The sequence below is a fragment of the Amblyomma mixtum genome, chromosome 5 (assembly GCF_055824585.1).
Source record: "Amblyomma mixtum isolate Tamu chromosome 5, ASM5582458v1, whole genome shotgun sequence".
Classification (NCBI taxonomy): domain Eukaryota; kingdom Metazoa; phylum Arthropoda; class Arachnida; order Ixodida; family Ixodidae; genus Amblyomma; species Amblyomma mixtum.
Genome location: NC_143016.1, coordinates 52,344,558 through 52,360,128, shown reverse-complemented (window position 1 = coordinate 52,360,128; position 15,571 = coordinate 52,344,558). Strand labels below are relative to the sequence as shown.

The 15,571-nt window shown below is 45.2% G+C and overlaps 1 protein-coding gene across 3 annotated transcripts in view; it reads left to right on the top strand.

The window, feature by feature from the left end:
• The window catches only part of LOC149342159 (uncharacterized), a 174,303-nt gene that overhangs the window by 72,726 nt on the left and 86,006 nt on the right, over positions 1–15,571 (top strand). For all 3 annotated transcript variants that reach the window (XM_089544415.1, XM_089544414.1, XM_089544416.1), the window contains exon 2: positions 9,202–9,331. In XM_089544415.1, coding sequence (XP_089400541.1) covers positions 9,266–9,331 — 66 coding nt within the window. In that variant the 5' untranslated portion in view covers positions 9,202–9,265. The remainder of the gene's footprint in view (positions 1–9,201; positions 9,332–15,571) is intronic.

Here is a 15,571-nt window from a genome sequence, read left to right as displayed (position 1 = left end):
TTCTACAAGTAACTTTGTTTCGAAATACGCAGTCATGCTATGCAGCTCTCTCGACATGTGCTGTCAAAGCGCTTGTGGAAAGCAGGCATTCGAATTGCCTTCTTTCACACTGCCACTGCATAACACTCCACGGGTTATCATACATATCTCCTCCAAAGGGACTCTCTTCAAAAGCACCCTTGGCTACGGCGGCAGCGCTGGGCAACACTTGGCGGACGACCAAGCGCCATCCACAGCTGGCGCTTGATCTCGATTGATTTCGCGAGTAAATTGACCGTGCCAGGCGTTAGCTTTCGTTGTCGGTCGGTTCCCGCTGGCTGAACTCTGTTTTTGTCATAGCACATCAAAAGCAGTAGAGGGGGTCGTCGAAATGGAACATCCGATTAGCAACGGCTATGTTCGTCGATGAGAATAGATAAGTCGCGGTGATATCACGATGCTCCCGTACGCTTCAAGTAAGCCCCTTATGCGCGAAATCAAGCGTATACGAGAATCTTCTCTCGTGCTAGGTAAAGTATATCCGTAATCTTGCAACGTGTCGCGCGCAGTTCGTTGCTGCAGCAACGGCAACAGCTGGCATCGCAGTTGGCAGAAGCAAAAGAAAGACAGACGAAGCGCACTTGTCTCTGCTGAAATGAGCAATTGAGCACATTATGAAAGACATCGGCTGAAATGCCTACACTCGATCGTCTTTAGGGGGATGGGAACAATTGGATTCTGTCGGGAGCTGCGCGGGAACGCGGCACGTGTTGCAACGAGGCAATTTAGTGTGTTATTCTTTGCACAATATGCAAGGAAGGTAGACCTAGTCGTAACGAAGAAGCGCGCATTACGGAGGATATTGATTTTGAAGAGGAAAAAAAGAAATAGATTTCGACAGCTCTACTTTCTCTTACTACGAGAAGCTCTGTTCATGGGACGGCACATCTAATAAGACATCTATATGAACGTTCCTATAACTCGCATACAAAATGTGACCAGCTACAGCGCGATTTCTGGACATATATTCGTCGCGGTAATGAACTGGGATACATATATATCGGTGTAATTGCTGCTAGTGTTCGATGCATAGCGCACCCGATTTATATGCTTTTTAATGCGCCTTAATAATCGCCCAGAAAAGTCTTAATCCACAGGCGCAGTCGGACGCCATTTTGTTGAATAGGTACAGTGAGGAGGTTCCGGAAAAACTGGCCCTGGAAGAAATGGCTCGGGAAGAAATTGACGAAAAGGTTCCAATGAACCTTTTAGACAAGGTTCGAACGAAATGGTGCCACTCATAGGTAACTAAGTTCACTAATACTGCAGAACGCGCGTTTGTGTGTCCGTGGTAATTAACCTTAACCAAGTTGAGACGCTCGCGCGTATACGCGGCACAACATTGTGCGTGGGAACTGTACGCCGAGCTTCCGTCGTGAGGAGAGAACAAAAAATAGGTCGAATTCACTACACGACCTTACGGAAGCACACATGTACTCGGTGGTAGGAGGCACGCTGCGGCAGGAACGGCGCAGTTGCAGCCAGACACGCACTGGAAACAGCTGCTGCTGGAAGTCGCGCCAGGGTCACAAACCCAGTCAGCCAGCCTGTCATCCGCGCTCGATGTAAACACCTGCCCGAACTCTAACAGGCGAGCTAGCGCTTAACCTTGGGCTTTCTAGTGCCGGTCACTATCGAGCGCTGGTTAATGTTAGGTTCTATACTGGCTTTTGCGGGGATCCTAAGGTGGCCGCGGCTGGCAAAGGACAGAATGGATTGGTGAGATATGGGAGAAGCATTTGTCCTGCAGAGTAACGTAGTTGGGCTGTTGCTGATGACGATGGTGGCCGTGATGATGATGATGATGATTACTATACTGGCTGCAATAGGAATGTTGGCAAGTCAGTCAGTCAGCAGCATGCCGTTCTTGAACCAACGCACACTTTTCTGGGCTGTGAATGCATAGTGATTCTGTTAATATTTCATAAAACGCTGATGCCTGCGTTTACCCAATGTGAATATTGTGTCAATATTGTATAATGTTCTTTCGTTTTCTCTTGTACCTGCTCATTATTGTATACTTGTTATCACGCTTTGCAACTGCCTTTTGTATTAAAAGCCTTGCTGTCAAGCTGCTGCCAAGCGAAAGGGGGCTGCGCCTTAGTCAAGCTGTCTCTCACAGCTTTTTCTGCGCCTCCGCTGTCTGTATCCTTACAAGGCAGAAATAAAGAATTTGAATTTGCTTTTTCTCGTTCCTGCGCACCTAACGAGAATAACTGAACAAATCGAAGAGGAAAAGAAAGATGAAAACAAACTCCGTAATACATTGAACGCGGCTAAGTTCGCTATCATGGCGTATCGTTGTACGTAATACGACTGCATAAGCGTTAAGCCGTTTTTTTCCCTGTGTATACCTCGTTGTTGAAGGTTTGGTTTCGTCACCATACATTTGTGGTGTTTGCTGTTACCGGTGTTGCGAGCAGGACATTGAAAGAAGGTCTTGTTACCCCCCCCCCCCCCCCCCACACACACACACATATTTATTCCCGGAATGAATGCACACTTTCTTTATTTGCTCATATTTTTTTTCACATCGTTCTGATTCTGAAAATAAGCTGTTTGTTTGGTTCCTGATTTCTCCTACTAAAATAATGATAAGAAAAATATATTTTTTTAGAGAAGGTTTCCCTAGTGCATGCAACAGTTATAAGGCGGCAGGTTCTGAAATGCGCAGTATTTGTTTTAACAGATGCACGGGAACAAAACATCAGACAAACAGACGTTGCTCCGTACTATAGGACAAACAAGGTTGCCATGCACGAGCACTGCCTAGCGCTTTGTCGTTTGAGTCCATTTCGGAATAAGCAACATATATCAGCTTGACTCTTGGAGACATATTTCATGTCTTCATCATTGCCACTGCCTGAAATGCTGCAAGAAACAACTCGTCTCCAGTTGCCATTATGTGTTGTGAAACAAAGTGACCCGTTTGAATTCGAACGAACTCTGGATGATTATCTCTGCCAATGTACGGTTTTATGCTGATGTATTGAATTTTTGTGAATATTTTTGTTTTCTTTGAACTTTGTTTTTTTTTTTCTTCATCACCCTCTCTTTCAGGACCCTCGTAGGAGGGTTGACAGTACTGCTGAATAAACAAACACGCCGCCAGCGGCATTATGCAAGCATCCTGCCATTTTTAAAATCATCTTCTTTTCCAAGCTAGACGCATGTCTAAGGCCAAAACATTTTTTTTCCTCGGCTTTTACGGGCATCTAGAGTTGACAACAGAACCCGACTGACGAGCCTACCTGGTCATTAGCAGTGAAAGCAAAGCAGCATTGGCCTCGATGATATTGACGATATTGGTACACGCGATGATATTGGCGATGTTGGTACGACGCCCAAGAGGGAGTTAAAGGGTCAGTAGGCGTTAGAGCCAAATTCGCTTCTTTTCGCAAGCACTGATGAAATATCGAAATATTTAAGTCGAATGAAAGAATGCAAAAACAGCTGTGAGCCAAGGCATCGTCACAAAAGCGCCCGGAAGAAAAAAAAATACCGAAATTCCACTGCGTATATTACCCCAGAAACTGATACCCGTGTTATGGCTACCAAGTCGCAGTAACATCCAGGCGGATGTTTCCTCGCGAACGCTTCGCACGTGTGATGGATCCATGCGGGTGCATCGTGTGCCGAGGTTATATCTGGCCGAGCCGTTGGCTCGCGGTCGTGGATTCAAAACACCTGAATTGAATGGGCATAGAATTAACAAAAATAAATCAAGTAAAGCAAAAACAGAAAGGTGAAAAGAAACGGCGCATGTTACTACAGTGACTCTGTTTGATCTTTCATTTTTTAGTGCTAAAGTGTAACACTTCAGTTACGGTTTATTTTTGGGTAGCCTCGCTCGCAGAAACGATTTTTTTGCGTCGCCTCCTACGCAGGTGCGGCGCGCATGTACGGCAGCTTGAGCCTATAGCAACGTGCGGAGGTTCCTTACTTATTTCGCTGCATTGAAGCCTGCTAAAGAGAGAGACCAATGAACGATTTATGGCCGGACGTACTGGACAAACTATCCCGTTAGAAAAAGCAACAAGTAAAGATTGGGAGGGTTTTGAACGAAGCTAAAACATAAGCGACCATAGAGTAAGACAAGCTATTGGGTTAGTGGGTATTGCATCGTTTTATTTTTTTTTTTATCAGCGCGTAGCAACACGAGGGCGAAACAGGGAGCTTGTGTGTAGCCGAGTTTTTTCATGTTTAGCCCTCGCGTTTCCACGCGCTGGTGAAAACACTGTGACCATATACCGATCTATGCATAGACTTGTAGGCGATAGAAATCGGTAACTATAGCTGGCTAAAATGACGAGAATCGGTCATCTGCGTCGCCAGTAATGTTTTGTTTTGTTTTGTTTTTACACAAGATTCATAGTAGAAGTAACTGATGGGGATAACGCAGGAAATGTGCAACGTTCAGGCATTATCTGAGATATCGTATCGAATAGTGTGTGTAGCGATGGGTGATTGTAATGTACTGACCTGCTTTTGCTGCTCAGTATGGGTGCATTCAATACTTAGCCTTTAATGTGAAAGCCTTAGATGGCGCATCGACACGAAAGCCCGACGTCGCCCCAAAAGTGCTGACATTACAAAACTCGTGACTGATCGAAACGGTGTGACGTCATCAAAGGCGGGAAAATACGAAATGTTAACTAGTAATAGTCAGTACTAGTACTTACAGCTGCACCAACCACAGAGGAATAAAACAGAATTCGAATAAAATTGTAACAGAAACAGAATGGAATTGGAATGAAACTGGAATGGAACTGGAATAGAATTGCAATGTTTTTGTGTTACTCACACGTGAGTACCTTAAACGGCGACTGTAGAGGTTTGAGAATTCGACGAACTCAAAAGAGTCGAATGTGTGAAACTCGCAGCAAAAGCATGCGAAGTCCTTTCGGTCTAGCATTTGAAATGGTGACGTAATTATCGTCGATTAAAATCACGACGGCCTTCAAGCTTCTCCGCAACGCACAGCGCCAAGTACGGGGAGCATGACAACAACATTACAGTATCGGTAGATTTCCAACACATAAACGCTTGCTTTCAAGGAAGAGAACCAATGTTAGCGAAGGCAAAGCCCGCCGAGCTTTGTTTTGCAGCCCCCTACGACTCACGGTAGGCTCTGGTTGACAGCAGCGAAAATTTGAAATCTTACCATCTGGTATGCCACACCGAGCTTTTCCATACTACTTTGATGCTGTGAGGAGAAGCCGTGAAATTTAATCGTGGATTGCTTCAAAATATTAAATGGTTACGAAAAAAATCTTCGCATGCTTTATCTACAGCCTATACAGATTTGAATTCGTGAACGTCGCGGAAATCTCAGAAAGTGGTGCAGTGGTCCTTTAAATGCCGCCTGTAATTGCAGTCTTTTACTCCAAAATTAGGCGGAAGTGATGAAGTTCTTTTTGATACTTTGGTCGCAAACATGTACTATCGCGCTCAATATGACTTGCAACCCGCGAGCGTGTGGCCGCAGCTTTTTCTGAAGCATGGTGGGGCCGACAAGCGGCGCGCCTTAAAGCTAAATGGAAAGGATTCTGTTATTCTGTTGTTCCATCAGCCAGGCGCATCCCCCGCGTCGTCTGCCCAATGAAATCTGTGCTCAGTAATTCTCACAGGCGCCGGCGCGTCTAGCCTCAAATCGTCAAAACCGTTCCAGTCATACTGTGATTGAAGCGCGATTTGGGCCACGTTTTTATCGGGCATGACAGGTGAAAGCAAAAGGAATGAAACAAAATCAACTGCGACATGCGCCTCGCATTTGTCACGCGAACGCCGGCGATGCGATAACGCCATGGTACTGGCAAGAACATACGGCACAGGGGTGAAGACTGAGTGGTGGAACAGCAAAATTCTTTCCTTTTCGTTTTCAAGCGCGTCGCTTGTCGGCTCCACCATGCTTCCGGGGAGCGCTCCGGCCACGCTGCTTGAGGTTGCAAGTCATATTGAGCGCGATGGTACATCGTAATTGTATGCGAAAATAGCACAATTGATCTTAAAATGGTCGTAGAAAGCCAACTTAGAAATGTCTTTCGCTTTTTCTCTTTAACTTTGCAGTACGAGGGAGGGATGGTAGTTAACACAAACAGCGGTAACGTCTGCTTTAATAACAATAGGGATCATTCGTTATCATGCCAGGTGTGTGGGTAACAGTAAGTGCAAAGTCAACAACTGTGCCAGATCGTGAAAAAGCGGGGCGCGGATAGCGACACTTACCCAAAAATAGCTTTTTTTCTTCGTTCACTATAGTTTATACTGACATCCATGCCGCTGCACAAATAACACGGCTAGGACGAAAGAACTCAATGTTCCCTTCAAGCATACTATAATTTATGGCGGGCTAGCGTCCCACCTCTGATGCCACTTTCGTTTCCTGTTACTGTGAAAACAAGCGTCGATTTATGCTCGTTCACTGAATGTTTTTTTTTTTTTTTGTGTAGGCCGAGCTTTGGCACATGGCGTATAAGTACCAAGTTTTATAAAATACGGCCTTTGAAGACTACTGAGACTGTTGACACATATCACGTGCGATGTAATTGTTTCATCAATGATATGTGATATGTGTCGTCGTGTTAAAGAACTTTTGAAAGGCCTGATGCCACGTGCTACTAGAAATGGCGAGATCCTGCCCCTTTCTCCCTCCCTCCTTCCCTCCCTCCCTCTCTCTCGCGCACGCACGCACGCACACACACGCACACGCGCGCGCGCGTATGTCACGCCACTGTTTCATTCTGGCCTGACTTCGATTTTACCACTCCACGACGTTAGTCATGTCGCTACAAGTATATTCCGACACGCGTCTTTCTTGACTGACCGTCGCGATCTGGTCGCTGTCGCTCAGTTATGCACGTGTGTAGTAGAACCGGTGCTGTTCCGGCGCTGTTTAAGCCGGTAGCGTTTCTTAGCTTCATGGAATAGGTATTTTTCTGGTGCATGCCCCCCACTGTCAACACTATGTGTAAGGAAAATTATTCATGCAACACCGCCGCTCAAGTCTTTGTTACTCTTCTGGTCACTTTTCCTGGTTTCGCACTAGCAGTTTGCTTAGCCTCATTATTACAACGAGGTTTTCACTCCAGAATTTGAGAACACATCATCGAACGCGCGAGGTTAAACCTCATGAGGTTCTAAAAGGCAGGACATCCGTCATACTCAGGAATAATTCGATAAGCGATAAAAGATGTTAAATGCCAGTAGAATCTAGCGACACATAGCAAACCTGACGCTTCAAGTTGCGTTTCCGGAGCTAACACGCTTACGCGGGCGGAAGTCAATGTAAACGTCCTCTTTTACAGAAACTTCCCGTTTCGACTTTTCCATGTTTCAAAATTCTTTAACATTAATGTAGGAGCTGCAGATGGCTTTATCAAAACAGGCGCGGAATTCTCGAAGCTGTTCGCGAGTTAAAAAATCTGACCATTTCGCTATTGAACGCCGGGCTATGACAACGGCCACTAGCCAGACACAATCTTTTCTAACGTGTGAGACGCTTTCACAGTTAGACCCGTGATTTACTTGTGCGAGCTGCATAACTTGCACACCAGTGACAACGAATTGTAAGAATAAACTCGTCATTTCTGGAAAAGGCTGTCGTCCGCGGCTTCCGCGGTTGCTCACCGCGTAAATGTGTTATCGCAGTATAAATTCAATACACATGGCCTCGCGGCGACCTCTGTACTGCCGCGCATGACCGCTCAGTTATCTGTCGTCGAACTTGGATGAACGGATGTAGGCGCACTTCCGCTATACCAGCGAAGTTTGTTGGAATCATAAAACTGCGCAGTTTTCGTGTGCGCGAATAGCACTCTGCTCATTGAATACGCCATGACCGACGACCAAGGCCCGAGTTCTGCAGCCTTCGCTTCTTCGTCGTACGCCCGTATAAGTATACATGCCGGTGGTGGCGGTGGTTTCGCTTGCGCTATTGAAGTTTCTGGCGGTTGTGAACTTGGCGAACTCTTGCCGGAGATCGTTTCTCCCAAGCATGGTGCTGACGTCGTGCCTCACTAATACCGTGCTACACAACGATACCTTGAGGTGGCGTGTGCCCACCTCAGGCGAAGTTAACGATGCCTTCTAACGTAAAAAAAAAAAAAAAAAGCCAGGTATAACGGTTTGCAGTTGGCCATCACTCATAAGCGATAGCTGACAAAAGCGATATTTGAGAGCGGCGATGGTCGACGGTACTACAAGCCAAAGTTCCGGCTATGCATGAATTGTCCGCGAGTACTGTCTACGCTGATGTGTCTGCCAAGCAGCTCTAGTAAGCTCCACAGACATTGCCCACGTTGCTCCGAGAGAGAGTGCAATAACCGGCACACTCGATTTCATGATGCACGACTAGAACGCACGACCTGTCGACGATGCACGAAGTGATGGAATAGGTACCTCAGAACCTGGTGGTAAAGCACCGCTACTAGTGTGTTTTTGCAGTCGCGCACCGTCACTATGCTCTTGTCAGTATTCAGCTTCCATGGCTGCAGCCTGATGTGTCTTCAGCTCTGCAACGCAACATGTCAACCAAACAGCTGTAGTTGCAACTTCCGGTGATTTAGATCGAGCTTATTGCGTAATCTGTGTACGGTCGTGTGAAACGCAAAGCTTTGTGCGCGTATGTCGTCATCATAAGGTGGAGCTTAATTTGCGCTAATAAGAGTTTTAAAAAACACACGCACACACATTCTGCTTGCAACATTTTTTTTCGATTTCACGTCGTTGAAACATCGGCCTTGTCGCTTCGCGTCGAGGGTCGTAAGGAAGCGCAGAAGATTTAGAGAATACCGAGAAGAAAACAAATGTCAGGTGATGTTTATGGAAAAGAAATCAATGCCTTCTTTAAAAAAAAAAAAAAACTGATAGTTTTCTTTTATTTTTGCATGTCACTTTATAAGTCGCTGCACAGAACGCCTGCAAATTATAGCCGACCAATTGCTCATAGAGCACAGACGGCTTCTGCAGACAACTGCAGAGTGTCTAAGCGTGTCACATATTGGCGGGAGGTCTTTTTTTAATTTGTTTTCACGAATAGGCGAAAAACTTACGCTCGAAAATCATAATTTTGCATTCGCTTGCAGCATTTTTCCTTGTGTCATATATTTTGAACTATCTCAGTCCGCTCACTTTCCGCCATTGCCCTCTCTGTGTGCGCAGGTCTTCTCCCGGTTCGAGCGCCGCCAGCGACGACGGCGCAGACTCGTGCGACGCCCCACATGCCATGGGAGCTTGCTCACAGCTCAAGCTAGTGCTATGGAAGAACATAGTGCTACGGCTACGGCAACCGGTGCGTACAAAGACGTCTATTCAATGTCTGACAGGGAAAAAAAGACAGTCAAGCTAACTTCAAATCCCGAGTGTGTGGCTACAAAACCGCAAGCTTGCAAATAACATCCTCTCCCATACCCCATATTTACGAGTGAAGTCTGTTCACACATGCGAAGTATTTTCGACCTGACGGATACAAGTGATCAGTTCGAGGTGCATTATAGCTTGTCACAAATCAGCACCAATCCCAAGGAAACAGCTGTTTATCCATTCATGACCAATCAGCGCATTATAGCACACCCACTAGATTAGTTAACGGTGCAGTTTAGCTTGTCATAAATCAGCACCAATCCCAAGCGAGCAGCTGCTTATCCATTCATGACCGCTGAGTGCATTATAGCACACCTACAAGACGAACTTCTCTGTGTACACGCGGGCTCTTCGATAAGCTACGGTCACTTCTTAAGCTGGTCTATGTCCGCGGGCATCTCGTACAGACCCCTTGGTTCCCCTCGAACAAAACGAACAGGGCATGCCGGAGCGCGTCGTAGACGTGTCGTTGACACGAAAGCAAAGAGGTGGTGTGGTGGTATTGCATAAACGTTTTAGTAAGTCTGCAGCCAGCGTTAGGTAAGCGTGTCTCGGCAAGATAACACCATTACCACGCGCAAAGTGACTGCTTATGTGCCGCCTCATAAATAAAGCCCGTGGCGAAGAGCTGCGTACTAAACAGCCTCATTGTTAATGACGGTCACGGTAGCTGTATACACGGCGCTCTTCGGTGCCTCATGCTCAGCTCTCCAGTGCGCATTAGGCGTGCGTAATGCTGTTTGGGAGCTGTACATTAGGCGAGAAAAACGACGGCAACGCAGTTGATGTAGAAACATGAGGTTGCTTAGCGGTTGCGAATGCATTCGATTAGATAAAGAAGGCGATTTGTCTAATCGTAAATGAAAAATCGGAGGTTCCCAATTTATGCGAGACTATTGATCGAGGAGAGACCATCGTCTACTTCGGAAAGTCTGATATGAAAAAGTGATATGTAAGGTATAGCTTCTCGGTGCCGCAAGAGAAAAATACGAAGAACCTTTTACGTAACCTTTGAGGATAATCTGTCGGATGGCGAAGGTGCCAAAGCCGAGCTCTTAAACAAATACAGCAGCAGACTTCCGTAGGGCGAACTCGAGCGGACCGGGAAAAAGTGCTCGCCTTGTTTGACGCCCGCTTTCATAAAAGGGCCACGACGAAGCGTGAACGAGGAGCTGTTTGCTATCGCTGTTTTTACAGTCGTTTCCTGGAGCCCGACCTTGTATATATAGTTGTCAGTCAACAGCGCTACCAGAGCACCTAAGCAAGCGGTGTAGTGGGAACGGGTAAAGCTGCAAACGAATATATTTTTACCTTTCGGTTCACTACACCTATCCTGCCAACTTAACACAACCTAACCGGTTACTTAACGACACACTGTCATATAATCGTAACGCACCAATTGGGAACTTTACAGGGCGGCATTTCAAAGTTCTTGACAATGGCAGGTAGTGCTTCTCAGCAGAAACGCGTCCTCTTCATCTGTCATGCACTCTGAATATTTGTCACTAATAACAGATGTAAAGCCCGTCACCTTTTGACACTGCGTCAGGCTGCACTGAGTCCAGCAGTCGGGTGCGACTCAAAGCGCATTTTGTACGCATGCCTGTATTATTAGTGCTATTTTTAATAGACATGATGCCACGACAGAAACGCCGGCCTCCGTTGCGAACCATGTGGCGGTTAAAAACACTGTTTAGTTTTTATTCGCATAACAGACACCCCATGTTGAAATTCTGTTGATTAATTTCGAACTCCTAGGAATTGTTATATACACAGAAATCTCAGCACACGGGTCGCTTTGCCCTCGGTGGTCGCAGCCGGGAGTCGAATTCAAGAATGCGATCGTGCGCGGGAGAAAAACGGCCTAGCTTCTGAGATGCCGCAGAGGGCTCGTTGTGGCGGTAAACGCATGCGTTCACGTCAGTGGAAATTGCACGTACTCATCCGAGATCAGTTGAACGCGACAACTTCGTATTAATGTATTAAAGCAGACATGTTCTTGGGTTCGGTTTGGAATTTTTAGCGTAACAAAATTGTTAGACGTACGCGGGGTTGTGAACCGTTTCACTAGGCACGCGCCTGTATTTTCTCCCTGATCCAGATGCTGTTGTAGCGTGGTCTCTAGATTGTCATTATTTTGTTTAATGAATGATTTGATCGAGCGAAGATTCACTTGCACACCGAAAGCGAATCAGTGGGGTTGATGAATTTTCTGATCAAACGAAATTTGTAAACGAAAACAATAATTAGCGGCTGCTAAGTTTATCTGAGCATTCATTATGTCTCCACCCGTTTAGTTTCTAAGTGCATTCCGCGATTCACCATCGACCATAATTTCGGAGAGATTGGTTTTAGCAATAAATTTACATGCGGAATTATATGGCCAACGTCCGAATGACGCTAGTAATACTCTGCCTCATAGCTTGCGGGCTGTACAGAGAAGCTAAACTGTAGAACCAACGACAAGCATTCGGGAGTGGGTCTATCCGAGCATCTCGCACGAAAGAAAGGTTCATGCTTGGCTCGCTTTCATCGCTTAAGCTGCCGTGGTTGCTTCTACCTTAAATTACAAGAAAATTTGGGTGTCCGACGTGCGGACTTGTCCCCGTACGGGCGACGAAGACAAGTTTCCGAGTTGGAACGTTGGTAGGCGTACTGAGGCTTCAGCCGCTTGTTCGAGTTTGTGCTTGAAAGAACCATCTTACCTTAATTATTTGCAGGTGGGCATAGCACGGGACAATACGGGACGGGACGATACCCATGCAACTGGAAGTATGCATGGGTATCTCGTGGCCGGATATTGGCGCGAAAAGCAGACAACTCGGACGTGATCCGAATTGCTACAGAGGCCGACCTCGGCCTTATAGTCTAGTTCACTCAAAATGCTGACTGTACGAACCACTCATAAATTTTTCACGTCAAATGAATCACGCACCATACTGCATTGCAATGTAAGGAGCATAGCTAGAAATTTTGACGGCCTTTGTACGTTTCTAGCAGAGCACAGCTTTCTTTACGATGTTATAGCCATTACGGAAACCTGGCTGATGCCCGGTGAAAGCTATAACATTCCCAATTATGTATTTCTATCCCGTCCCCGCATTTCGAACAATCGAGGAGGAGGGGTAGGTTTGTACATTAAAAAGACCCTTGTACACTGCGAATGTCCGTTTCTTAACGCATCCGTCAGTAGCAGTTCGGAATTTCTATTTGTTGAACTTCAAGGTGTCATGGTTGGTGTTGTTTATAGAGCCCCCCACGCAGATCGCAGTAGGTTTGTGAATGATCTTGAATCTGTTTTTATACACGTAACCGATATGAACAAAAAAGCAATCATCGTCGGCGATACTAATATTGATACTTTAGGTGCCAACCACAGTGAATACACTGACCTGTTATTTTCATATGGATTTACGAACCTTATCTCTACTCCGACCCGAATCGCAGGTTCCAGCTCGACATGCCTCGACCATGTTCTATGCAATTTCGTGCCACCTAATTATTTGGCTGGGGCATATGATACGGCAGTGGCAGATCACTTCGCGATTGCCTTCTTATACCGCGTAGACGATAGAGATAGCCGTAGAACTTCTGACAGCACGTGCGAACATAGGAAGAAAATTGACTATCCAAAATGCGCACTCAGGCTCTCTGAAATGAGCTTTGCAGACCTCGCCGATATGAATGCCAATGAACACTGCTGCAGCCTTGTCGATAGAATTAAAGCTGTGATAAATGATTGTAGTTTTACGCAGAAAAAAACGTACTATACACATCCAGTGTGCCCTTGGATGACAGCAGCTGTGCTAAACATGATAAAAACGCGCGATCACTGGCACACCAAAATGAAACAAAACAGAGGGAACGCATATTATAGTGCTCAGTATAAGATTCATAGGAATAAAGCTGTTGCTACCATGCGTGTACAGAAGAAGCTATATTTTAGTAACCAAATAAACGCATGCGCCGGCAATTCTAAGAAACTCTGGGCTACAGTGAACTCGATAATTCAGCCTACTTCATCAAACCGAATACTTCCTGACCTGGCCCTTTCCGCAGATAAACACCTGCTATCAGATCAGTTTAACGATCATTTCTGCTCAGTGGGTGCTGATTTACGTTTAAGTATGGGTCTCACAGACGAACCTTCTCTGCCTGAGTATCTTGAAAAGACCTTCGGTTTTATAGAAATAAGCAGTGACGAAGTAATAAGTGCACTTAATTCAATGGATGCCACTAAGGCCACGGGTCTCGATGGTATTCCGGTTTCCATAATTAAAAACAACAGTGGCGTCTTAGCTGCCACCTTAGCCTCTTTATTTAATAAAGCGTTTCTGTCCGGCATCTATCCTGATATTTTGAAGCTCGCCAAGGTAGTCCCTATCTACAAAAGTGGGAATCCTAATGAACTCGGAAACTATAGGCCGATCTCAATCCTTAGCTGTATCAACACTCTCTTCGAAAAACTATTGGCTAAAAGAATTACGCAATTCCTGACTAAAAATGCAATTCTGTCAACGTCCCAACATGGTTTTCAGAAATTTAGATCGACCACCACGGCTGTGCTTTCTATAACTGACTCAATCAATGAAGCACTCAATAATAACAATATTTCTGTTCGTGTATTCCTGGATATTAAGAAGGCATTCGACACTGTGGATCTCGATATTTTATGCAAGAAACTAGAACGATATGGGTTCAGAGGTGTATCACTCGATTTCTTTAGAAGCTATTTAACTGGGCGACGGCAGTGTGTTATTATTGACGAACGCGCGTCAAGTTCGCGTTCTATTTCCGTAGGTGTTCCGCAGGGCTCAGTACTGGGGCCTATACTTTTTACACTCTACATAAACAACTTACCCGATTGCCTAATAAATACCCGTGCCATTATGTACGCCGACGATACCTCATTGTTGGTGACCGCTAACTCCGTTGAAACAGCCAAGCATATTTTAAACTCAGAACTTCAGAGAGTCAATAAATGGTTTTTAACAAATAGACTCACTTTGAACATAGGCAAGACTAAATATGTTATATTTGCATCCCCTTATAAAAAATACCAGAATACCTGTTCCGCAATATCGATAGGAGATAAAGAAATTGAAGAAGTTAAAACTATTCAGTACTTGGGTGTAACCTTAGACGCTGCATTAAACTGGAAACCGCATATCGAAAAATTGCGCAGCAAACTATCTTATGCATGTTTCGTTCTGGCCAAAGCTCGGCGACATTTCGAAATACACACACTAAAAACAATATACTTTAGCTTTTTCCAGTCCCAATTAACTTACTGTATAGAATCATGGGGGTTCACTTACATCACTTACATTGAACCTGTTTTACGCCTGCAGAAGCGGGCACTGAGAATAATGACTTGCACAACACCGTATACGCCTTCTCGCCCTTTGTTTTTTAGACTCAAAAAATAATGCCGGCATTGCAGCTTCGAGATTTTCGCGTTGCACTACTTGTACTAAGAGTCCTCTCCGGCACCTCACCCTTTCCTTTGAACACATTCCATAGAGCCCCAACTAACAGCCGTTCAGCAGCACAGGGAAGATTTCTGGTTCCTACATCTCGCAATGACTATGGCCAGCGCCGCTTCGAGTATCAAGGGGTAAAAACTTGGAATAAAATCCCCTGTGCAGTCTTTGCAACGTCTAATCCTTATATTTCACTGAAGACCTTTTTTCTGTCACAAATAATTACCTGATTTACAATGCAAATCGCTTTGTGATTGTTTCTTATTATTCTCTGTAGTGTCTATGTTGGGTTTGCCATTTATATGTCATTGAATAATCACTTCTAAGGCAACTGCGTTTATTTTGTATAAAGAATGCTGTTCCTGCCTTCGTGTTTTTTTGCACACTCTTCTATTTTTTTGTAGTGAGCCCTCTTGTATTTCTGTAATTTGAACCCTCTTGCTTGTACGCTTTTCATTTTTCCACCATTCTTATGTGTATTATTTTGGCATGCATGTAGAACGCATTTGTCCTCACTAATATTTTTGCTTTTATTGCATGGATCCATAACTAGCCTTTGGCTAAGGATCCAGACAGTGATGTTATGTACTGTGCTGAAGAAATGATAATAAAAAGAATTGAAGAATTGAATTGAATCGAGGACAAGAGAGGGACACAGGAAGAGCGCTAATTTGCAACTGAAAGAA